The 27316-nt window shown below is 37.7% G+C and overlaps 1 protein-coding gene across 1 annotated transcript in view; it reads right to left on the minus strand.

The window, feature by feature from the left end:
• Positions 1-11655: 11655 nt before the first annotated feature.
• SOAT1 (sterol O-acyltransferase 1) overlaps positions 11656-27316 on the minus strand; it is a gene marked incomplete at both ends in the record, with an annotated part of 50318 nt that continues 34657 nt past the window's right edge. The window contains 12 exons of the mRNA XM_084250603.1: positions 11656-11712; positions 13045-13190; positions 13801-13936; positions 15887-15985; positions 17393-17490; positions 20018-20147; positions 20827-20872; positions 21170-21251; positions 22024-22102; positions 22790-23072; positions 23834-23941; positions 25979-26038. Of these exons, the coding sequence (XP_084106729.1) occupies positions 11656-11712; positions 13045-13190; positions 13801-13936; positions 15887-15985; positions 17393-17490; positions 20018-20147; positions 20827-20872; positions 21170-21251; positions 22024-22102; positions 22790-23072; positions 23834-23941; positions 25979-26038 (1324 nt within the window). The remainder of the gene's footprint in view (positions 11713-13044; positions 13191-13800; positions 13937-15886; positions 15986-17392; positions 17491-20017; positions 20148-20826; positions 20873-21169; positions 21252-22023; positions 22103-22789; positions 23073-23833; positions 23942-25978; positions 26039-27316) is intronic.

Genomic DNA, 27316 nt, shown 5'->3' on the forward strand with positions numbered 1-27316 from the left:
AGAATCCCACGAGTCTAGATACACAGTTCAAGAGGGAAGAAAGCTTTTCAGCCTGACTCAGGTACCTTCAATGCATGTTTGAAAATCAGAGGGACGGTTCAATTCCTGCTGTAGTGATAACTTAAGTCTCTGGTTTCCACAGTAATAGCATTGAGAATACGTGTCGAAAACAAAGACAAAAATCTTAATGCCCTCTTTCAATTCTTGTCACCTTGGATGTCTGAGTATTTTTAGCTTTTAACCCTATTTTCCAAAAAATAAAATATAGGTAGCACACAGATAGTTATAAACTGGCAACCACCAAAACATGCTAGGGGTGGAAGCAATGTACAAGTAGGTGGAAGGTACTCCCAAAATTTAGTGCCTTCCTCTCTCCTCACCCGTGTGACTCCAATTGGAGTTTGGAACCATGGCATGATACTGAACTTCATACGTCCCCCAAAGTTAGCTTATATACTACATAATTTACCTAGTCTTCAGGTACTGGAAGAATAAAGTAACCCATCTTTCATAGTCTTACCCTAGTTTTAAAAAACAGAAGTAGGTCACTGATAGAGGAGATCAAGATAAGTAAGTAGATTCAAGATATACATAAAAATAAAATTACAGGATTTGGGAAGGGATTGGTTCTGTGGTGTTAAAAAAAATGAAGACAACTCATTTTCTATTCTGTACAATGGTGTGATGATTATACAAACTGTTCACTAAGAACAGGAGGAAGAACAGATTGGAATAGAGCTTTGGAGAAATTGCATTAGAATTTGCGGGCATTTTGAGATGTCTGGGTGGGAGAGGAAGGTAACTATTTGATTATATATACTTAGGTCTGAAGCTCACAGCAAAGGTCTCGGTTAAAGTTGCAGAAATAAATGAAGTAGTAAGCACAAGAGTAGATGAGGACAAAGACCATTACAATAAAACCATTGCTGTTGAAGAATACAATAGCTACTCTTGGAAAATTCCTTGTAATTTTGAATTTTTCCAAGGGAATCCTAAAAGGGAATAAGGAAAAATATTGGGGTCTTTGATGGAAAATACTATACCAAAATGTAACATGCAGACTGAGGTGTAACCCATGGCCCCTAAACTCACGTGCTCTGAAGGTGTCTGGCCATTCATACGCACAAAAAGAAAGCGTATTCTTAGTGTGAAAGAAATTTAATAGGGTTAATGTGCATAGAGAGAGAAGAAAGAATATTCCAAATAAAACACCCAGTTACCCTTCCCATGGGAAAGTGTCCTGCCAAACAGGGTGGGCTTAAAGACTGGGGGGAATGAGGCCTGAAAATTTGCTACAAGGGAGGCACCTTCTGCCAGGGAAACATAAGAAGGAAATGAAAGGGGCCGGGCAAGTCTGGGATGAAAGGAACAAAATCAAAGTACAAATCAAGATAAAGGCTGCTGTTGTCAGCCTCCCCATTTGTCTGTCACCCACATGTCTCTTCCATGAGTCTCCTCCAAGTCCCAAGATCCTGGTGCCAGTCTAAAGACGAGAAGGAAGCAAGCCCTTCTCCACATGCCTCTCTCTGAGCCCATCTGCCTTCCGTGCTGCAATAGCTTTGTTACTGGACGAGAGAACAGGCCCAGTGCCCATCAATTCAATCCTAACCTCCCCCACAAAACAGGCAGCTAACCTGTCAGGGTAGCTGATGTCCACTGTTCCACTTGCTGGGAGTCAGTGGGATGGACCAACGGGTCCTGCTTCCAGGCCAGGAAAGGGACCCTTTGGTCAAGGTAGAAAAGAGGACTCTGCAGACACCAGTCAGGGCAGACAAGGAGCCAGGGTTCACTGATTAGAGAAAGAGCAAGAAAAGAGCTGGGGAGACCTCTCTGGGCATGAGAAAGAGACTGAGAGGGCTTGGGGGTGGGGGTCTATGTAGGTTTTAGGACCAGGTTTTTTAGACCAAAGAAATTCAATTTTATTGGCTGAAAAAGCAAGGACAGTGGACTTAGCTAAAGTCATTTGTTGTTGTTGGTTGTGAGCCCCAATCAGCTGCAGCTCAGTGGTCGTGCAGGCTTCCAGGGCCAGGTCCAAGGTGAACATCTCGAGGAGGCTGTGTGCCTGCAGCTCCAGATTGAACCAGTCTGGTCTCAAGGTCAGCAACTCCCTTTTTCTTCTGGGTCTTTTAGCTCTCCCTTTCCTCATAGCAACCAACTTGATAAGCAGTACAAAGATAGCTCAGAAATGGTACCCAATGAGCCAAGGAAATTTATGGTAGCAACTGTCCCAGCCTGGAGTCATCAGTTTTTTAACCTCTTATTTCCCAGCCCATGGGAACAGGAACATTTTTGTCCTTGAGTCCTGTCCCTGTCCCTGTCCCTGTCCCAGGACCCTTCCTGTCTCAGCTTCACCTCTCCACCCAGTTCCACCCCCTCGTTCCCAAGGCAGCTGTGCGTAAATGGTTGCAGGGAACATGGTGCCTCCTCCTTAAGTGGAGAAGTCTGTTACAAGAGCAGTGCCAATTTTCTTACATAGAAAACATCAAGACAAAATGAGTTAGCCATAGTTATAAACAGGGTTAATTTCACTTGTTGGTGTTATCCGATTGCTGTGGCAGTTTACTCAGCAGTAGTTTCCTCCAGGATTCAGGTGGACAAAACATGCTCTTAGAAGAGAGCCCATCAGTGATCACCATACAAGGCCCAAAATAGGAAAGAACAATAAACAGTGTGTGGGTATGCTTTTGCACCAATCTCGCTTTCAATTCATTTTCTAAGCATGTGGGCTGGGATTATACACACAGCTGTGAACACTGAAATAGATCAGGCAAAGTTCCCCTGAAGGAGTCTGGGTGGGAAGTAGGCCAGTACTTTTATTTAATGTGTCAAAGAATAAAGGTAGGTATCAATTAGAAATGTTTAAAAGGAGATACTGAGAAAGAAGAATCTAAGAGGTATTGCTCAAACACTTCCCAAGGAACAGTAGCTTCTAGTACTGCTTCCAGGCAAGAAGGATATCCCCCAAACTGAAATGCCTCGGATTGTGGCCTTATTGTAAGAGGAAGTGAGGAGCACATTTTGAGCCAGAGGGTGGTGCTGATGGCCACCTCCATGGTAGAAGTTTCACACTCCACCCCCTGAGTGGGGGCTAATGGGAAAAGCTAGTGGGGGAGGAGCTAGAGCTCTGGTAGTTAAAACCTCTGGGGGGGGACTGTCTGTGAAGCCCCCAGCTTGCCAGGCATGGCTTCCGCTTGGACCTCAATCGCTGCTCAACACAGCATACGCTACCGAGTTTAGGAGAGATGGTATCTGGCCTTGTGCCAATCCATAAATTCTCTCCCCTTACTTTTCTCCTGTGTAAATAAATCCTGTTATTGTTTTTCACTGTGTCTGCTGTTAGGTCACATCCTTAAGGACGGACATGGATGAGGACCCACCAACCTCAGGCTTGACCCATTTCAGTATGTCATTATTTATCTAAGAACCTTCATGATTCCACATGGGAAGGACTATGCTTATGCCTTGTTCACCATTCCATCATCAGATATAGCATAGTGCCTGATAAATAGCGCTGATGTTTACAGTCACTTTATCTTTCTTATTATACAGGGCTTTACAGAGAAAATTCAGTGACCGGGATAACTTGAGTATGCCGCTCCACGTGTTTCTCATAGTGTATTTACAAACGGGTGCTACAGTTTTATAAATTAGATTTAAGAACTTAATTTGGGTCCAAATACAATCTAAGCCTAAAAGAAAAGGAACCTAAACTTTTAACTCAACCTAGTTATGTTACTATTATGAGATTTTTTGGAGGAAGCAACTTATCTTACTTCAAAATCAGTTTCCCCAGCCATATCTAAAAAGGCAGACTTCCTCTCACCAACAGACTTTCACCTTTCATTAGAAATCAAAGTACATTTCTACACCTGGAGATAGTATGTGTGTGTTTTCAGAAACACCCATTCACAAATTTTAAAAGGTCAACAGCAAGATCACAAAGATAGACAAAGAACTCACATGACTCAACAAGCACAAAGTAAACAATCCAGTCAAGAAATGGGCAGAGGAATTTAAAAGACACTTCTCCAAAGAGGAAATACAAATGGCCAACAGGCATATGAAAAATGTTCAACATCCCTTATAATCAGGGAAATACAAACCAAAACCACAATGAGCCACCACCTTACACCAGTAAGAATGGCTCATATTAAAGATATTACACCAGTAAGATATTACATATTAACAGATATTACATCAGTAAGAATGGCACATATTAAAAAAAATAGCGACAACGAATGTTGGCGAGGATGTGGAGAAAAAGGAACTCTCCTACACTGATGGTGGGAGTGCAAACTGGTCCAACCACTATGGAAAGCTGTCTGGAGGTTCCTCAGTCTACTAAAAATGGAGCTACCATATGACCCAGCAATTCTACTCCTAGGGATCTACCCAAAGGACACAAAAACATTGATTCAAAAGAATACCTGTACCCCTATGTTTATTGCAGCACTAATTATAATAGGTAAAACCTAGAAATAACCCAAGGCCCAAAAATAGAAGACTGGATCAAGATGTGGCATATATACACAATGGAATATTACTCAGCAATCAAAAAGATAAACTCATGCCATTCACAGGAACATGGATGGAGCTAGAAGGAATTATGCTCAGTGAATTACGTCAGAAGGAAAAAGAAAAATAGCAGATGGTTTCACTTATAGCAGGGATATAGGGGAACCAAATAAGACATCGGGGAAAAAAAATAACAAAACACAACATAACAAAAACAAATAATTATAAACCAGAGATATCCTGTAGGGGAGGATAAGGGAGCGGGATCAGAGGGAGGGAAGGAGAGAGGAGCACAGGGGACTGAGGTGATGGTGCACGGGTGAACTGGTGAAGGAAATTCTATGGGGACTACACCTGAGGGATGGAGCAAACATTATTTAAAAATGAACAATGATGTAAAATATATAAAATAAATTTAGAAAAACAAAAATAAAAAAATAAAAGGTCAACAGCAAAAGGAATGAAGCAATGAGCTTACATCAGAGTATAGGTTTGAGTAGGTTTTTTTTTTTCCATGCAAAGTTACAACTGAGCTCTGTTATTTATTTCATTGTAACCGGGATCATGGCCCCTCTCCATTTTCCAGGGCAGTAAAATTCAATTCAGTTATTTGTATTCTCTTTGACTATATTCACATATAAAGATGAACATGAAATATAGCTAATATATAGTAATATTAAATAAATTTGAAGTTATTTTTAAAAAATAATAGGTTCTCCCCAAATATATTTGTCACTTCTTTATGTGTAAGATATTTTTTGTGTATATATTTTTAGTTCAATTTTAAGCTAAAGTTAATACAGTGCACATTATACAAAGTGATAGTACAGGTGATTAGACAAACAAGGATGGGGGACAGGAATTCAGGAAAAGAAGAAACAAAAAGGAGGAAAAACATCTATAATTATAGAAAGTCCCTTAAAACAATCAGGTTTACACTATACAGAGCTGTGTGGAGATTTCTTGACCTACTAAAGATAGAGCTTCCATATGATCCAGGAATTCCACTCCTAGGTATTTACCCAAATAACACAGAAACATTAATTCCAAAGGGCACCTGCACCTCTATGTTTATAGCAGCAATATTTACAATAGCTAAGCTTTGGAAACAGCCCAAATGCCCAAAAATAGATGACTGGATCAAGAAGATGTGGTGCATATACACAATGGAATATTACTCAGCAATCAAAAAAAGATAAACATGCAGTTTGCAGCGGATGGAGCTAGAAGGGATCATGCTCAGAGAAGTAAGTCAGAAAGAAAAAGAAAAATACCCAATGGTCTCACTCATAGCAGGGATTTAGAAAACCTAACTAAGGGACCAGGAAAAAGACTAACTAATACAAAGTAAAAATCAAAATCAACAAGCAACTATAAACCAGAGACACACTACGTGGGGTGGGGAGCAGGGAGAAGGACTAGGGTCAAAATAAGGGGGGGGGTGCAATTGTATGGGGAATATAACCAAAATGAAAAGCATACATTGTGCAAAAATGAAAAATGATGTAAGAATTATATAAAATATTAAAAAAAAACTAACTCAGGAAAAAAATAATCAGGTTTACACGATGTTTCTGAAGCTCTCAGAACACTATGGACTTAATGCACAAACTGTAAGAGACACAAGAGGCTGTGGCACTGGCCTACATGGCAGAACATTGGCTGGGACTTGAACTCTTCCCACCCTTCCAAATTGGCATTTCTACATGGTAACTCAAACTATCTCTAAACACGTGGGTGCACCAACTACCTCATCTTTCAAAGGTATTTGAAACAGAGAAAATATGCCTACTACTCCATTAAGACCAACAAAAGACCATCACGAAGAGATGAAGTATTTGTAAGCTTAAAGGTTAGCCTCTCTGGGGAAGGGCATGCTGACAGAAGAGAGGAGGGAAGAAGCACTAAGAAAAAAAAATACAGAGGCAGTTTCAGATTTTTTACAAGTATATCACTTCGAAAATTAACTGTTTCACTTTTATGTGGAACAGAGAAAGAAAAAAAAAAAAAGGTCAGCTATAAACAGAATCAAACCATTAACAAACCCTACAAGTCTCACTATAGAATTGAGCCTACCAGAGAGGGCCAGGAAGGGGGAAGAGCAGTGTGTGGAGGCCCCTTGGACTATGGGTGCCTAGCTGGTGGCTGTGGTATGTGGTAACATACATCTGAAGAGGCTGACACTACACCTCATGTAGAGTAATCATATCATGGTGTAAGCCAATATTCCCTCAATTAAAAAAAAAGACTAAATAGGGAACACTAATTGGGTTAAATTAGTTCAAAAAAGCATTTTTCTGGTAATACTGATACTTGGGTCTTTCCAGTGACTTTTTTCCTATTTATGGGTTATTCTTTTCCTTTTTTTTTTTTTTTGTTAAAGATTTATTTATTTATGCATACAAGAACTGGGGTACAGGCCAGAGATGCAGGGGGTGAGAGGATTCACCAGAGACAGGGCAGGGAGCAGAACAGGCAAATCTACTGAAATACACTGGGAGCAGCAGGCAAGATAGGAGAGGTCTGCTGCACCATGTGGGATCAAACTTGCTGCAGAGGTTGCAGATAGCTTCAAGGTGCTGTGCTTTACTGCTTGCGCCACCAGGGAGGCCCTATGGGTCATTCTTTCTTTTCATATCTAGTAATTTTTTGTTGAAAATTGGACATTTTAGACCTTTAGAGTGTAATAAATCTGGATTCTATTTCACAGGGGGGTGGGTGGGGGGGAATAAAATCGGTCTGACTCTCCTATCCAAATTAGCTGTTAGAATGTGCTTCTATTCAGAGGAAAATAAAAAGAAACAATAATTAAGGATTTAGTAGATTATATAAATTGTACAGCTTTCCTACTAACCTAAAACAATATAGTTATTGATTTTCAAACTGGGTTTTATTATTTATTTATTTTTAAGATTTATTTTATTTATACAGTAGCTGGGGTACAGGTCAGATGTGCGGGACGGTGAGAGGATTTACCAGACACAGAGCAGGAAGCAGAACAGGCAGATGGACCGAAAACACTGCTGAGGGGAGCAGTGGGTGAGACAGGAGAGGTCTGCTGCACCATGTGGGAATCTCCCTGGCTAGCTGGGAATGAAACCTGCGCTGCAGAGGCTGCATACAGCCTCACAGCGCTGCACTCAAATCACTGCGCCACTGGGGAGGACCCAAACTGGGTTTTAAATTTAGGGTAGAGAAGAGCATCGGGTACCATGTGACAAGGGCTCCACTCTGCCTGTTTTAACCAGAGTGGCCTTATTTTATTTCCTTTATAAACTGGGTTCAAACACTCACAGGACTTGGCGATGTCAGAAACTAACCAGTTACTTGTCTAAGCTTCACTAACTGTATTCATTGTACTCCTCAAAACATTAATGTCCTAGCCCTTTCAATTTCTAACCAATAAAAATAAAACCCAGAGAGAACTAAGTGTCCAAGACAGATTTTTCCTTGATAGTATATACATGCTGTATTATATAAATGACTTAATTTACACTAAATTTTGCACAAGATTAGTAAGCAAGTCACTTGAACTTTATTAATGAAAGGATGAACTCTCTTCCATTAAGAAAGTTATTCTACTTTCCATGATTATATGCACCCCTTACACTGGCAGAAGGTCTCATTAGTTTTCTTCTCTATAAATTCTAAAACTTAAGTATACACACTGAACATTTGGCTTAAATACCTAGGTAAAAGCAGAAATGCATTTCTTTTCATAGCTTAACATCCTATCCCAGTGCTAAACAGACAAATCCAAAAGTAGTATTGGAGAGGTGGAAACGACCAGTGCCTTTAACAATCCTGTTAAATTCTTGCCAGTTTCATTATAAGTGAGCCTAGGTGCAATACCAATTCACATTATTCAGAGACTATTTTAAAGAAAACCATACATTCTTGGGAACTGTAGCATTTGAAACATTAACATTGTTAAAGAATCCCCATGAGTTAGTAATGATGATTTATGTTTAGAATTTACGGAAGATTAATAATGAGGCTCTATTTTTGCAGGGTTGGTGCTTTACAACTATCCTATGAGGTAGTTATTGACCGAAAATGTATATACCAATCAAAAGAGCTCCGGGTCCCTACTCCCATCTCAACCAGAAGCCACACTTATGTTTTATGTTTTACATGCTTGGGCTTAATATGCTTGGGCATATTTTTTTAGTATGGCTTCATAACTGAAACATTAAACTACTGCACTATACCAGACCACCTAGTTGCTTTAGTTATTAGTTTACTGTCATTTCCCCCACACAAAGCAATGAAATTTACTCAAAATTACTTAAAACACATTTATCTCTGCATAAAAGACCTCAATAATTTATAAATGACACCTTTTATAAATTTAGCCCATGTGACTTTTTTTAAACACAACTTTTCAAGTTTTCTATAAAACCTTTGAGATTCAATTTTTCAAGCAAGTAAATTTTTAAATTATGCTAAAATTGTCTATACCAAATGATTTACTCTCTAAGATGATCTGTGTTTGCAAATAAAGAACAGTTACACATGATTTTTTTTACCTGACAATATCACCCACATTTAACTTTGCAATCATTGAAAAAGGAAGTAACATTTCCCCCACTCCTGATTCCAAATATTATGTATCGACAGGTGAAAAGCAGCTTCAATTTTCAAATTAAATTATGAAGCAAGCAACTTGACACTCAGACAACCACCATAGATTAATCCACCAAAAGCAAAATTAAACTCCATTTTGCATCATTATCCAGGATTGAGAATAATAAATCTATGACATTTCTAACAAATTTATGACAAAGTTAAGAGATTTTAGTTTTTCTCTTGGGTAATAAACCAAAATAATGGTTACTCTCATTACTTTTTCCAGGACAGAAATTCTATATTTACTACTTTTCAGAAGGAAAAAGTACCATACTATAAATGAAAATAATTTTCATCTCTATTTGCAAATGAGGATAAATAAATCTTCCCGAAACAAATTTAGTAAGAGGTTTCTGTTTCATTTTTTGTTTATTTAAAGAGTAGGTAGTAGTGGTTTAAAGAAAAGACTTTTGCTAAAAGCAGCTAGAAGTAAGACCATGGCTATGAAATTAGATTCTTTCACAGAAAGTGTTTTTTTTTTAAGTGTGTCAGAAATTTTCTTAGGTCAGTCTTAGCATTCTAAGACTTTAGTAATACATATGTCATTTGTTGTCACTTAAAAATCCTGGACAGAAGAAATCACTAATAAACACAGAAGATGAGTTTTTTTTCTTAAATAGCCTTGATCAGTACAACAAATATAAGCATATTCAGCAACAGTACAAAGAAAGGAAGTCTTCTCAGTAAAACAGTGTATATATTTACAGTACTTAACAGCTATAAGAATTCCATTCTCATTAATAGATTGACTCACTCATCTATCATAAACCTGTTTTTCTCAGATTCCTCATTAAATTTAAAATTTAATTAAATTTAAAATTAAATTCAAGTCACTGACTCTTTTTGATTCTATTAAAAAGCCAGAAATTACAAGCTATATTAAAGCAGTTAGTTGAAAGTTGTAGTTGCCTTACAGTATAACAGAACATTACTGCTTGGGAATGCATGGAACACCATTTTTTAAAAAATAATCTCCTGTGAGGTGCACTTTTATCTGTTGAAGTTGGATTTGATGTTTGAAAACTACCCAAACTCATCTGCATCAAAGATATGAGGAAAATAATGTCTGACTAAGCAGGGTTCAAATTGTGACTATGAAGAAACCCTGTTTACCTATCTGTCAGACTCACACTGACTTTAAAACAATTCAAAAAAGATTTCCCAAAACTTCGGAATAGCAGTAGAGCTGTTAGAATACCAGTATAGCCTCCCAAGTGGGCTATTCCAACTTACAACAAGCATTTGGATAAAAGTCTCATTTGTGGGATGGAAAGTTGAACTACATGGCCTCTGATATCGCTTCCAATGCTCAGCCTTTACAAACATAATTATATGTCATATATACAAACAAAATAATTTCTACATACCACATTGTGCTACCAATGGGTATCTTATAATATGGGAACATTACATAAAAGAGTACATTTTCTTGAAAATAATCACCTACTAATTTGGTTCACAGAAAATTATACTACCATTAACGTGTTAAGAATTGAGCAAATGCAGAAGCCAGCTTCTGGATATTTAATTATTTTAATTATTAGTGGAGCTGATTAATACTTATGTTACAGACTTTGTAGCCTATAAAATAATTCAAGCTAGTATTTATTAGACAATAAAACAACTGCACCAAAGGATACTTGTAAAAGTATCTTTAATGCCTTAAAATTTAAACAAAATACCTCCACACAAATTTCAAGATATATTAATTTAAATGCATGATTGACTCTAAGTCTATTTAAAAATTACTTTGGAAGTTAGAAGGGAAAATATTTTTCTTTATCCTCTGCTAATTCTTTTTATTTTTCTCCTTTCTGTTTCCTTCAATATGTAATACGGTTGCCAACTAGAAGGATTCAAAGTAAAAGGCATATTTTTGCCTGACAGAAAGTGTGCCTATTGTATGGGAAAATCAAGTTAATAATTGAAAACTGCACTTTTTACCAAAAAAAAATAGTAATAATAGTAATAATAAAAATTAGCATAACAAAATTACCTTTGGAAATAGGTATTTTGTCTCTTCCTACTAGAAATAGCAAAACATGACAAATTATTTTCTTTTCTTTTCCAATTGCATGGTTGATTGGCAAATAGTTTAACAATATGCATTATGTTTCTAAGCCAGAGATTACTACAATGATTTCTTCACATGTTTTGACTAATTCAGTGGCCACAAAAATATGTTTTGTCTCCAATTACATGGAGTAAAGAAACAAAACAAAACTAAGGCTTAAGCCAATATGACCCCACAAAATGTCATTATGTCAGTTATAAGTCTGTGGTATCCCAAAAAAGAGTACTGCTTAAGAGTACTGCTTAAGTGTACTAGATTCTGGTGAACTTCCAATAGTTCGGGCTTTAGGTGACCTAGGAATGGAGTAAACCATTTGTAATGGCCGGAGTGGTCCAAGTAACACAGGTAACTTCAGTAACAGCTGGAAACAGATGCTGGCCCCAGAGCCGGCAGAATATCCAATCTTCAGTGTCAAGGAAGGAACAAAATCCAAGTTTCTAAAACACGTAACGACACGTCCAGGAACGTGGCCGGATATAATCCAGAAATGAGGGCTTCAAGAGGAAAATAAAAAGAATGAAAAAAAAAGTTTATTTGTGTGTACAATGTATGAGGCAGCAGGGTGTTAATGTATGTTCTGTACATCTCTAAAATGTCTCCTATCATTTCAGTAACCATTATGCTATAAACACTTCACTAATTCAAAACAAGTTCATTATTTTATCTACAGTCAGATTTACTTGATTTGGAAGCTTAAATAAAGCTTTTAAAGTCTAGTCAATGTGGGCCTCCCCTGGTGGCACAGCGGTTGAGCGCTGGGTTGAGAGGCTGCCTGCAGCCTCTGTAGCACCAGTTCGATCCCCGGCCACTGGCAAGGGTCCCACAAAAAAAAAAAAAAGAAAAAGTCTAGTCAATGCTACACAATTGCATGGCCTCTGACCAAATTCAAGATACTCTTTCATTTTATATCTTGCATTTTATTTTCACACATCTTGACTGTGAGTAGCCTAAAATCTAACCAGTGGTAGGTTATGGACAATAAAATACATAGACACAACAGAGAAATACACACACACACACACACAAACTACTATAATTCAAGCTTTAAAATTAGTGCTTTATTTGAGGAATGGATGAGATACTCTGAAATAGGAAAAGATACCAGAATGAGAATTTCAAAAAGCTTCATGCAAGCTGCTGCATCCAAACTGGATCTTGACAAAATTAAATCTCACAGGTGGAAGCTGAGTATGGAGAATGGTGTTCATTTTTAGAGACAGAATGCAGAGAATTTCAAATACACAAGGGGGATAAAGAAGAAATAAGGAGGGAGCATTAGGGCAGCATAATAAAAACAAGGTGGAGAGCCAGCTGAAGCTTTGGGGAAGAAACTGATTAACTTGATTGTGGGCATACGTAGTTATTGGTACCTGTGGAGATTTAGTATTTGGGAGTTACCCATATTCAGTTAAAAGCTAAAATCCTAAGAATGAGACTTGGCTAATTATGAAAAAGAAAAAAACGATGACAGAATCACGGGAAGTGGGATCGTAGGCATGAGAGTGGCTGAACATTCATACAGTTTATTACAGTAGGAAAGAAGAGGAAAAATGAGTGTTGTTAGGTAGTGGTGGGGGGGTACATAAGTCATTGGGGAAGACCCTGTGAATACCCTAATTTTAAGGACACAGGAAGAAAAACAGAAGGAACTGAAGAAAAAGCAATAAAGACAAAAAGAAAACCAAGAGCTGGGCAGTTCAGGGTGAGGAAAACCAAAGGGGAAAAAATTTTTTTTAGCGTAGTGTCCACTACTCTCCTTCCCACCACCGCCCACATTCAAAGGACAAATGGGTCACTTTCCTACCCCACTCTGACTGAGGACTCACATTTTTCAGAGGACAGTGCTGACGTGCATACCACTCTTGAGAATATAAGCACAGGAGGACGCCATGGCCAGCGAAAAGTGAGGTCCACATCATAACATTCCAAATTGGCCTTTTCCGACTGTCATTGACAATGAAGTTGAAAGTCACTAAAGTTAGAAAGGTAACAACAAAAAAAGCACAGCTATCAAAATGTGACCTATCAGGAGATAAGGGCCTCAGGTATCTACTGTAAGATTTTATTCACCCCAGTGAGCATCAACTGTTTGCATACATGTTTCACCCCAGTCACTGGTCTCATAAATAAAAGCTAAAGTGTTGGAATTTACAAATCAGTAATTGGAAATCAGGACGTAGTCAGAACAGGTGAAAAATTATTTCATGGAATCATTTAAATTCTAACTTGTTCCTCTCCACCCACTCTAAAAAGGGTCATTCTCTCCGCCCCTCCCCATATGAACACTAAAAAAGTTTAAGAATTAGGGAAGTTGTTTATAGTTTTATTATAACCTAGCAATGACCACTGATCAATGTTATCAGTACTTTTTAAGAGGTTATTTAGTAGTCTCTACTTCAAAGAATAAGCACCTTGAAACAGAGTTGTGGGTAAACACTCACAACCAATGTGTCATCAGATATATCTGCTAAATGCTACTTCCTACCAAGTATCTACATTCTACACTCTACAGTGATTTTATTACTTTCATTTTCTGAATTTTCTCTTTTATCATAGTACTCATGGCATGCCACGATACTTACTTCCAAAGAACATGAACAGGACAAAGAGCACGGGATAGAAGAAGCTCAAGCTAAGGGCCATGGCATATTCGTGTACTACAGCAGACACAGCAAAGACAGCTAACATCGCAGCTGATTTGAATTTCTTAGTGAATAACTAGGGTAAATGAAAATATTTTAAAAAGCACTTATTTAGTTATTGTTATATTTGATTTTCCAAATGTGTTCTTTGTATTACAATAATTACAAAATACATCTATGCATGTAAATTCTTATTTTACTAAAATGAGGCACTTCAAAAACAATTAATGTAAAAAGATCTGGGCATATTTCCAAAAACATTAACTTATACTTTAAAGTCACTAGAGTTGACTACAACATAGTTTTCATATAATAACACCTCGAATTTCAATCTTCCAAGCATTATCCTCTCTGGAATTACAAGTAGCAAAACTAAGATTTAGAAAGAAGGGGCTTGTCTCTCCCTAAGTGAAACTACACTTATAAACAAAAGAACACCAAATAAGGTGCTATTTGCACCACAACATACTGTCACTTACTTATATAGTGTCTTTTTTTTTCTTTCCATAAGAACCTTTACATTTTAATGAGGCACATATAAAATCAAATACTTGAATATGATGACAACATCATACTACATTGCCAAGAAGGTTATGAAATGTATATTGACACTATTGTCAAAAACAAATTTAAAAATAGTGTCTTATTGTAATGGGTGGCTGAAGCCAAGGGCTGTTACCGGTGGTGCCCCCTAAAGGGGGGGCTGCTGGTGAAGATAGACAACCCCAGGGAAAATGCTAAAAAGAATCACATTTTGGGAGTGGAGGGACTAATAAGTAATATAAGGGACTGCAGCATGGGGTGCAAATGGATTCAGTCTTTGGGATTTAGTGGTTCTCGGATCTTCAGCATTTGGTGTCAGTGATTTTGGTCCCCACCGAGCCGATCTTCCAGAGTCTGTTGTGGGCCTCTGAATGTGGAGAGGTCTACAGCAGCCAACCTCAGAGAGGGAAATTTCGGAAGCTTTTTAAGTATCTGAGCGACTGAAACTGTTCCTTGTTTTGCTGCTGTTACAGCCTGGCAGAGAAGGCGAAGACCCAGAGATGGAGTGGAGTGCCTCAATGAGCTGCCTGAGTGTGGCTGTTTGCTGGGTCATTCAGTCGCTGCAACTGCTATCTTGAGTGTTGCTAGTATGGTGTTATGCTGGGGTATCCAGGCAGCTCCGGGAGCATCTCCTGTTGTGTCTTCTGCTGTCTTCGTGAGTTGGAACCTGGCCTAGAGTTTGGCTGCTGCATGCTTCAGGTCGGCAGAGGCAGGAAGACACCATCTTAGCTGCTTTTGTTTAGGACAGAAAAACACTGGACACTGCTTTGGTGAGGTAAAAGGCCATTTTTGGCCTTAGTAACTCTTTGTTTTTCCGTGGTTTGTTAAATAAATCCCATTGTTGTGGTTCTCAGAGCCTGAGCAGTCTTGCAATTGTGTGTGTGGGTGAAGAACTCAGACAGTGACTAGTAAACTATTTGGGTAGTGTCCTTGGCCAGTTTTAGTGCCCCCTGCTGCCCTGCATCATTACTTAACAATAAAAATCAGCAATCTAGAGATACCAGCATTAATCAACCATGAGAGTCAAGATTACATTTCACTGCTGTACATATATTCTGTTCTAAAGAATGTAGAATGCCACAATGACACTTTATCCTCTTGGAAGACATAAGCTCACACGTAGGTGTTCCACCATTTTAACAAAGAAACAAAAAGCAAAAAAGAAAAACATGAAAGAAGCCAGAGAAAGATTATTTGTTGGTAATGCTGGATTATTTCAACTCCTCCAAATGTCTCTATGTATTTTTCACTTTGGAATCATGTCAAGTAAAATCCAAAACAAAAACATGGCATCTGGCCTAGTAACTGTGCACAATGGTCTCTGAGCAGTACTATTCAAAGAAGAATAGATTTCTTAGGCATAAGTGGCTTACAAGAGAATTAAAGGCAGCTAAGTATAAATTTTTGTAGCTGCCCAATACTAATGCTTTCTGGAAAAGGACCACCATTTCTTGAACAGTATCAATTAAATCTTGCTACTTACCCAAAGAAAGTCCTTGTAAGCATAATAATAGAGCCAGTCATGCACCACCACATTCCAGGTCCTGTAATAATTAGCATATGATGTGGAGTTCCACCAATCCTGAGGGAAAAAGGAAACATGTAAAACTATAAACATATACATACAAAGCTACATACACACACAAAAGCCAAAGCAACCCCTGAATATTTCTAAAGATGACACACATGTAACAGTGTGTGTGATGATAAAGTGTGTCATGATAAAGTTAGCTTATACAATTCATGTCTGAAAAACTTTCAAGGCACTTTGATTATTAGTGTTTGATATGGCATTAATTCTAGTTCCGTATATGATTAAGTCTTTAGTTCATTTTGTCTCACTATCAAACAAGTTATGATGGAAGATGCAGAACATACATTAAATGTAATACAATCAAATGAAATGTACATCTAAATAGCCATCAGCAAACTTGCCTTCCCTTGCTAAATCACAATGAGAGGAATTCTAAGGTCACTCAGATAGAGTGCTAACCCTAGGGAGTTGTTGCTGGTAACATAAAAATTTAAATTGTACAAGAAGTAAGATGGTGGCTACCATCAGTTCCTGTACTCCTTTATATAAATCTGTTTCCAACTAATCCCATCAGACCAATGGAGTCAGATGTCTAATATTTGCAGGCCACAGACATTATTTCTTAAAGAAAGGAGTGCTGGGCTTGGACTGTTGCCAATACAACAAGCAAAACTCTAGAGGGCTGTAGTTAGGATTGTAGAACACTGAACCACTCTGGATCTAGTCCAGAACTTAATTCCAACTCTGGAAGTAGTAAGTAAGAATACAATTTTAGGGCTTCCGTGGGGGCACAAAGAGTTAAGTCTCAGCATTATGAAGCTATCGGAAGTCACTGAGGCACGGGTTCGAGATGGCCCACAAGGCGCAACAGACCTCTGCTGTCTCACCCACTGCCCCCCTTAGCAGTGTCTTTCAGTCAATCTGCTTCCAACTGTCTCTGGTGAATCCTCTCACCACCCCCACGCCTCTGGCCTACACCCCTGGTCTTGTATGTATAAATAAGTAAAATAAATCTAAAAAAAAAAAATAGAATCTAAAGCAGAATTAAAGTCTTCTGAAGTAAAGGAGAGAAAAGTTATTTCCTTTATGAACTGTTCAACAATCTTAAATAGAATTATTTACTGAGACCAGTCCTACAGCAGCAGATAGTCAATTCCAAATGCATAAACAGTCAGCAAAAGTCTCTTAATGCCCTCTGGACATATGCTTCCCTAGTATAATAACCAATAAATTCTCGCGGGACTCGGCAAAAACCATAAGCCTTATGAAGGATGAAGATATTAGAAGACAAGTCTAGCTAATTATATCTAAATCAGAATTTCAGATTTAATATTGGTAAAATGCTTGAAAATTTTTTACAGTGATTAGGTTAAAAAACTAGTAAGCAATAATACTGAAGTACTTAACATGAAGACATATGTAAAATATTAAAAGATGAATCCAAGTATAGATTACCTTATAAAACATTCTGTCACCAAAGCGTAACATCTCAGCAAAGGCATTGAGCCAGCAGTGCAAAAAGGCAAAAAAGGTAAGGAACAAGATCAGTGCACCTAAAAAATAAGATAAAAAATAGAAGTTTTTGCAAATACCAAGTTCACATAACAAGCAGTTAATTATATGTCATTATTTGCTTAGGTGAAATTACTTTTGTAAAGTAAAAGTTATTATTCTAGCTTACTCATTTCAGAGATGATATGATGTTCTTTTGACAACTATTTAATTTTACAAAGCAGTAACTTACTTCCAAGTGGATTTCACAGATGACAAGTAAACAAGATTGTTTTTAGCAGAAATGCTTACATCTAAGGGTTAAGTTGGTTTCTAAAGTTCTTTAAAAATCTGTCCCCCTGGGCCTCCACTGGTGGCGCATGCAGTTGAGAGTAGTGCTGTGAAGCTGTCCGCAGCCTCTGCATCGCCGGTTCGACCCTGGCTGGCCAGCAAGGGTCCCACATGGTGTGGCAGACCTCTCCCACTACTCCCCTCAGCAGTGTATTTTGTCAGTCTGCCTGTTCTGTTTCCCTCTCTGTCTCTGGTGAATCCTCTCACCCTCCCACGCATCTGGCCTGTACCCCGGTTCGTGTATAAATAAATAAATAAATAAATAAATCTTTGAAAAAGATAAAATCTGGGCCTCCCCGGTGGCGCAGCGGTTGAGCGCTGGGTTGCGAAGCTGCCCGGAGCCTCTGCGGCGCCGGTTCGATCCCCGGCTGCTCCCCGGCCACCGGAGGAGGGTCCCACATGGCGCGCAGACCTCTCCTGCCGCCCGCTGCTCCCCTCAGCAGTGTACTTCGGTCCTTCTGCCTGCTCTGCTCCCCGCTCTGGCTCTGGTGAATTCTCTCACCCTCCCGCGCTTCTGACTGTACCCAGTGCATGTATAAACAAAACAAAACAAAAAAAGAAACAAATAAATAAAAATAAAAAAAACATGCCTCTATAAAAAAAAAATTTAAAAAAAAATTAAAAAAAAAATTAAAAAAATAAATAAAATCTGTCCCCCAAGCATTCTTCTAAATCAGCTCTATAGAACTTGGGGAGAATTTTCCTGTCCCTCTCTCCCCTGATGTATCTGGCAATTCTGGAGACATTTTTGGTCATCCCAGCACAAGGGGTGGGGATTGTACCACTGGTATCTAGTTATAAAAGGCCAAGATATTGCTAAATATCCTGCAATGTATAAAACAGCATCCTCAAACAAAATCATCCAGCCCAAATGTCAATAGTGACATGATAACTTATCTTCAACTCTCCTCCCAGGACTGTAAACATCTCCCACAACTGCTTTTGCCATTCCATAACATCCTGTGTCTTTGCATCCATACCTCTCCTAGGAAGGACCATTCTACTACTTCTGTGCCAAGCGAACAATTACCTATTTTATAATAACCAATGCTAATTGGCATGTCTAATATAAAATAAAGTTCAGGGCCTCCCTGGTGGCGCAAGGGGTTAAGACACAACCTATGAAGCAGTCCGCAGCTTCTGTAGCAGGAGTTCAATCCCCAGCCTGCCAGTGAGCTACCCACATGGCGCAGCAGACCTCTCCTGACTCGCCTGCTGCTCCCCTCAGCAGTGTATTTCAGTCACTCTGCCTGTTCTGTTCCCCACTCTGTCTATGGTGAATCCTCTCATCCCCTCCCCACACCTCTGGCCTGTACCCCAGTTCTTGTATACATAAATAAATCTTTAAAAATAAAATAAAGTTCATCATCCTTGTGCTTATCTATTTATTATACTATATTGTGAAGTACCCTTTACATATCCGCACCTTTCAGTCACTTCTTTATTCAAAAAATACTCATAAAGCATCTGCCAGTCAACGTGGGAGAGACTGACTAGCTATATGCCAGTCCTTGATGTCTAGGAATTTGCAGCCTAATGAGAAAGACACACAGTACATAATATATATCTCATTATAACAACAGATAAAAAGAATTTATTAGAGTAAATCTAGGTGTGTGGGGGAGGGAGAGGAGAAGGGGCAATAAGGAAAGTTATTTGAAGTCTGGGGACTAGAAAAAGAAGAGAAAGGATGACAGAAAAACATTACCAACATTTATTGGGCAGGGGAAAAAGAAAAGAGTAAGTAAAGGAAACTGTAAGCATAATTAAAGTACAACCTCTAAAGTCCAATTCTTAGATCTCTAGAAATGAATGAAGCTAGGAGGCTGAGGTGTGGCTAGAAAAACAGGAAGAGAATAACCAAAGTGACCAGAGAGATTTCAAAATGTGTTCAACAACATCCAATGCTTCATGGAAATCAAACAAGAATAAGGTCTAAACAATCTACTATAATTACAATCTAGGGGTTACTAGTGATTTTAGCAAAGGTCATTTCCATGAACTGGAGCAAGATTACAGTGACGTTAATAGTGAACAGAAAATAAAAGATAATTATCCACAAGTCAGCAAAAGCAAAACTTGACTGAAAGGCAGAGCAATGGACAGAAGGGCCTAAGCGGAAATAGGTGGAGATGAGTTTATAGTAAAAAGCAGATAAATCAACAGTGCTCATACACAACCACTTTCTATTTCCCTTGCAACTTTATGAATGGACAAATTAAGTAGTACCCATGTTACCTGGCAAGATGGAGTTAAATATGCACAGCACCAGAACACGAGCGCTGAAAGGCTCCTGTTTGATATTCCGAAACAAGGGGGCGCAGAGCCTTTCAAAGATGTAGTACACGTAAAAAAAGCAACCAAAAACCTGAAACATAAAGATACAATAATGATGGTTTAATAAGTCGGAGGATGATTTTTTTTTCAAAAGAAAATACAGGTGACCCTTAATAAATTCCATTTATCATTAGTATATTAGATTGCCAGCCTGTAATCCTTCTGAGTTATTACTCAAGCATAGTTTCTATCACTCTTTCCCCAACAAAATGACAATTTCCCTTTACCAAATGATGACTTTTAAAAGATCAGAGCCTTGGAAACTTTTTCCTGCTATGTGAAATCCATAACAAAGAACTTATTTCATAAATGGGTCGAGCCAAGAATTTAAAATGGGATCATGTGGGATTTACAATTTTGAACAGGGGTTTGGGGGTGGTTGGAGGTGATGGGGGTGGTTCAGATATCTCTCACACACATGAGCTCACACACACATATACACAAGCAAAAATAAAAAAAAAAAACAGGAGGGGAGGAAAATTAAGATGAATGCTTACTGAAATAATCAAATTAAATTCTTCAGTTGAATAAAAGTATTTTTGATGTTGGCAACTGAATATCATTTACTGTACTGAGAATAGTTTAAAAGACTTCATCAAGAGTTCTAACAGTTTCCAGTAGACATGAATTTACCAATAATTAGATTATTATTATAGATGAGAATCCCTTTTTCACCAATCAACAAACCTTAGGTAGTTAAAAAAATTTACCTGTGCAAACTGCATAGCAACATAACCCCATCTAACAGTAGGAGTCCTAAAAAGGAAGAAGCAAAATATATTTTCTAACTAAAGTAAATAATTGAACTTTAAGATCCTCACAATATTCTCCAACATAGGACATCATTTTGGTATATGAAATATTTGTATAATTCTGTCAAGAATTACTGTAATCAAATTGGATTGCTAGAATCACCAACCATGGTGGTCCCATGCCAATGAGAAAATTAAAACTAATTCTAAATGCTCCACAGCCTAGTAAGAACTGGCCCCTGTTCATCTAACCCACCTCACTCAGGCCATACTTCTGCAGCTCACCACATACTGTCATTACCTGGGATAGCTGTCACGGTAGATGAGGGTAGGAGCGAACAAGAAGTACAAGTACTGGTTGACTGTGGGTACTGGAACAGTACCTGGAAAAGGAAAGCTATGCTTAGCATCAGGGGTGTCTAATTTATGTCAGCAAAACTAAATGGGGAAGATAAAGAAGCACAAAATAGGGAAGAATAAGAAACTACCTCGTTTATTTAGCTCATGCTACTTCTTCCTGATCTCCCAAAGAGACTTCTTAGTCTTACATTAATTGAAAATTATCAATTCCTCTAAACTAAGCTATTCCTAAAAAGATTAGGCTCACAGGTGTGTAAGATGTCTATTAATATTTCATAAAAATAACAGATGAGCCTGATCATCAATGTATTAAAATTCTAAGTACAGGGCCTCCCCTGGTGGCGCAGGCGGTTGAGAGCCATGCTGTGAAGCTGTCCGCAGCCTCTGCAGTGCCGGTTTGATCCCGGCCAACTGGCAAGGGTCCCACATGGCACAGCAGACCTCTCCTGTTGCGCCCGTTGCTCCCCTCAGCAGTGTATTTCGTCAGTCTGCCTGTTCTGTTCCCCGCTCTATCTCTGGTGAATCCTCTCACCCTCCTGCACATCTGGCCTGTACCCCAGTTCTTATATAAATAAATAAATAAATCTTTTAAAAAATAAAATAAAAAAAAGAATGAGTATTTTTAAAAAAATTCTAAGTACAAAAGCAAAATAAAAATAAGATTGTCTTCCAAATCAATGCAGGCCCTATATATATAGAATTGAACATAATATCTACATAATACATCATCCAGGAAACACCAATGGTTGAAATACCCTATTGATAATAATCCTTTGACCTAATGGAATTACATACTTGATTTCTCTTTAGTTGCAGCTAGTACACGAGGCACATTCTCTCTGACAAAAGAATGGGCCTTCATTATGAAACGAATCTGCAAAGGGAGGGGAAAAGAAGATGAATTTTCTGTTATTATCTTTTCTCCTATAGGAAACCCCAGAACAGCACTAGATTATAGTCACGCACAGAATTTCTTAATTTGCATATACCAAGTACACTTTTATGCAATAAAACCAATGAAAAACCAACTCTAAAGATAGACAATGTTCTGCAGCACCTAACAGCACTATTTCAGGTACATATAAGGGATTAAAATTCTGTTGAAAGAGCCTCCTGAACAGTCCTTTCCATTAGTCAAATAGCACATTATAGGACAGCCAACAATGTCAGAGAAGTCTGAAGGGTGTATAAACAAATTTAAATAGACCCTTTCTTTTTATGAAAAAGCTTGCATGGCAAAACAATGAATCTGATACTTTTAAAGTGGAATTTTATATTTTCTAATTTGGATGCATTTTATAAAAAATTGCTCATAACAAAATTCATATTACTCTGAACAGTACAATAATTTCAGTTACCAAGAACTGAAGACCACTGAAGTTAGAACGAATTTTAAGAGAAGAGATAGTCAAGTTTAACACTTTAACTTTACAGATAATGGCATGATATGAAAATTTATCCAACTAATCCAACAAAAATAACAGAATGACAGTATTTTGTTATTGCTATTATATTATTATTTTAACCAAGTAGAACATAATTTACCTGCTCAAAATCTTACCTGTTCCAGTATAACAAGGAACCGGGAAGCTGGAAAGAGTTTATATGCTAGCAAAACATATGCTGGTCCAAAACCTAGAATTCCAATCTGGAAGACCATGAAAAGCAGGCCATGGATGAAAGAATGGATCACTGGATGAGAACTCCTACTGTAGCGTCTGGCCCAATGTTGAAAGAGGAAATAGGGAATTGAAAGTGTAGACAAGAACATGGCCCACCATATCCAGATAGCAATATTAAGTCTGCCAAAAGCATAAGCCATAACATTGAACTCTAGTACCAGCCTGAGAAGAAAAAGCAGAGAAAAAACACATAAAAGTGAATTTTTAATATGCACTGATTTATATAATTATAATTAATTAAAAACTTTCAGACCCAAAACTTTCAACCTTAAGAAACAAAACATGAATATCTTGAGATCACAGATCTAAGAGTTGTGCTAGACAGAGAACTGCTTCTAAGCCTCTGCTTCACTGAAAGTGATTTTTCTAAAAGCCCTAAGATAATACAGTTTTTACAATATAAGATACCTGAGATAACGTAAAATAAGACTTTGAACTTCTCTAAGATTTGATTCTCACAATAAATTTAAACTCCAAAATATTCTATGATAAACATTTAAATTATTCAAATAGTTATCAGAGTCATGGACAAGATACAATTTATCATAACAAAATAGATACAATGAAAAAATCTAATACACTACTATATCACCTCAAGTTAAGCAAATAATTCAACGTATAATTATCACACTGTCATTTGTAAAGTTATAATTTTCTTCTTATATTAAAGAGATCACATTTAGCAAAGGTTAAATTCAATTAAGCTACTTATTTTTATTTTTCATAATTATATTAATTTCCTTACATTGTTACTCATTTTTGTACAATATTTGATTTCCAAGTAGAACTTCATACTCAAATTAACTTCTTTGAGATTTTCTGAAGCAAATTTAATCAAATCACCCTTGACCCAAATTTAAATAGGATGGGAACCACCAACATCTCATGCAACAACTAACCAAACACCCTCTTTCTTATCTTACCTTCCTTCATCAATATAATCTACCGCAAGTGTGCTGAGGATAAAGAGAATGAGGAGGGCAATAAACATGTGATAAATTGTTCTGATGTGGTCCACCTCAAACAGCTCACTGTAAATGTAATTCAAAAAGATAAAATTAATAATCTATATTTAATTTTAAACACCATCTAGTAAAGATGTTAATGCATCCTCCAAACACACTCCAGACAATCACAGAACATTCAACACCTGAGCCTAGGACAAAGCTCTTTCCAATAATGTGATACTGCTGAATAGAAAACAGCACAGATACAGCAAACACTTAAATGGTGTTCGTCTTGAACACCTACCTCCTAAAAGTGAGCAGCAGTTGTTATTCTAAGTAAGCAAAAAATCTTTTATCAAAAACAGTGAACACAGAAACCAGTTCAAATACTAAGATGTTTTTCTCATTCTATTGTTACATTCCACTCTCTATTATCTGACTAATATATAGAGTACCATGTATTCCTAAGACGTTAAGATTCACAAGTACTCCCATCTCTACAAGGCTAATAAGGGTGATAACCAACTACCACCCTACACTTCTATGAACAACCATTTACAATAGTTTTACTTTACCCTATCCCTCACTGATCTTTGTACTTGAGTCAGACTTGGCTACTTTTTCTAAATAAGTAATTTTATATCTGAGTAAAAAGTGTCTTAGTTTAGTTTTTTAAAAGAGATATGGCAGGTTTATTAGGAAAAGTAGAAAAAGAAAAGCACCTGCATAGTCACAAGTGGGCAGGAGAGCGGCCTCTTTAAAGTGTTTATTTATTTTAATTTTTTTTAGATTTATTTTTATTTATTTATGCATACAAGAACTGGGGTGGAGGCCAGAGGAGTTGGGAAGGGAGGCGTGAGAAGATTCATCAGAGACAGAGCAAGGAACAGAACAGGAACATAACAGTGTACTCAAATATACTGCTAAGGGGAGCTGTGGGAGAGACAGGAGAGGTCCGCTGCGCCATGTGCGTTAGCTTCCCTGGCAGGGGACAGAAGTCAGGCCATAGCAGCAATAGCATGCTAGCACTGAGACTTAACCCCTAGGCCACCAGGGAGGCCCCTCTTTGAAGTGTTTTAAAGTCTAGGGCCTCCCCGGTGGCGCAGGGGAGGGTAGGGGTCCCACATGGCGCGCAGACCTCTCCTGTGGCCAGCTGCTCCCCTCAGCAGTGTACTTTGTTGGTTTGCCTGTTCTGCTTTCCGCTCTGGCTCTAGTGAATTCTCTCACCCTCCTGCGCTTCTGATTATACCCAGTGCTTGTATAATAAATAAAATAAATCTTAAAAAAAAATAGTCTATTTTAATTTTCCCCAACTCCCCCATCACTTAAATCTTAATTATAATGTCCAAAATAATAGTTTTATTTTCCCTTTTTATGTGAAAGGCCTGCATTTCTACTATATATAAATTTTAAAAGATAAGTTTCTTCTAACAGTGTAGGAAAAACACTCAAATATTTTAAATTACATATCAGAAAACTCTGGCTTTCTCAAACTTTAGTATATACAAAACAGACTTTTAGAAAGGGAAATTTGATAACCATAAGATGATTTTTAAAATGAGCATATTAGCAGGAATACTCTAATAAAATACCAACTCAGCATTGCAAAAGTAATATCCATTACTAATCCAAAGTACCTTTGATTTTCAGTTCACAAATAAAGCCACTACAATTAACTTACAATAAAACTAATTTTTTTCCCTGAAATACACCCAATCAGGGTTCTAAAATAAATCTGAGAAAACTATCACTTCTCTTAGCTGGCTAAGAAGAAAAATAATCCGTATATAAAGAAGGCAGCAACACCAAAATTCTCTTGAAGTGATTTGCCTATTAGAATCTAGCTCTCTGCATAATCAGTTATCTAAAGGAGTTTATCAGAGGACAGATAACCATTCCTATTGCGACTCCTACTTTGAAACTACATACAGAACCAGAGAATAATCTGAAAGGAGCAGAAGACAGCAAATGCACAAAAAGTAGTATCAAAACTAATGATTTATAGGAATACAGAACTTGTAAAACATTCATAGGTTGAGCAGTGGTTCCATCAATCAAATTTATTTTATATTTATTTTTAACTCAAGCTAATAATTAAGAAAACCAAAATAAAATACTCACTCTAAAAGAGATCGTCTTGTAATAAATATCTTTCCTTGTTCTGGAGGTGCTCTCAGATCTCTGGGAGAAGCAAAAAAAATAAAAAAAAATAAGTACTTAAAGTGCTATAAGAAATTTAAACCTAAGGATAAAAGAACATTAACAACCACAACGTAACGTTAATTTTTTTAAAGATTTATTTATTTATGCATACAAGAACTGGGCTACAGGCCAGAGGTACGAGGAGTGAGAAGATTCAGAGACAAAGTGGAGAACAAAACAGGCAGATTGACTGAAATACCCTGCTGAGGGGAACAGTGGGCAAAACAGTAGAGAGCTGCTGTGCTATGTGGGTCAGCTCCTGGCTGGGGATTGAACTTGTACTGCAGTTCAGCTTCATAGTGCGGAGGCTTAATCCCCTGGGCCAGCAGGGAGGCCCCTGTAACATTAATTAACTGTCTTATCACTGTGACACAGGTACACTGAAGGGTTTTTATATCTTATCTCAATCCTTCTGAACAATGCTGATGTGGCACATGCACATCTGGTTAGAACGGAAGAGATGGCGGCACACCAAATCTGAGAAGCACTCAAAAGGGCCCTGTAGCTCAGCCTCTACGCACATGCATTACAGACATCAGTAGGGTCAGGGACAGGCCTCCAGCTACACTTTACTCCAGTTAACAAACTATATTATTGGTCTATCCTCCAAAACTGCACTACTAATGTTTCAGATTCCCTCCTAATGGTCATACAAATGCAGGGTCAACAGACTTCCACAATCCCCCACACAGCCTCTGAGTCTTAAAGGTTGCCTCCCTTATTATAAATTTCAAATTTTATAAATAATTTTAAAAATTATAAATTTCGTAAAGATCAAATATTAACATGTAACATTTATCACATTTTTTAGAGCTTTTTGCAGTACCACCAGTACTTTGGCTGACTATTTCTGGTCAAAACTGTTCAGAAGAACAGGACACTGACAGAGAGCACGAGGCATAAAATTAAGGAGAGCAGAGTGGCAAATTAGCACACTTGGCCTTTGATTGCCTTCCTCTACTGTTCTAGATGGCCAACCAGTTAAAATCGATATACTAATCATAAAATTACAAGTATATATAAAATACAAGAGAGAGACAAGACTAATGATGTGGTACAGAACACGGGCCCTGGATTCTAGGTTCAATTCCTGCTATATTATGTTGGATATTTACCAGCTTTGTGCTTCAGTTTCCCAGTCTGTAACAATATTGACTTCCTTTGGTCATTTTTTTTTCCATTGTGTTATTTTTTTGTTATTGTTGAGTTAATGCTGGCTTACATACAAGCCATGTATGTTTAGGAGGTACATGTTCA

Source organism: Talpa europaea (genome assembly GCF_964194135.1).
Source record: "Talpa europaea genome assembly, chromosome: 12".
NCBI lineage: Eukaryota > Metazoa > Chordata > Mammalia > Eulipotyphla > Talpidae > Talpa > Talpa europaea.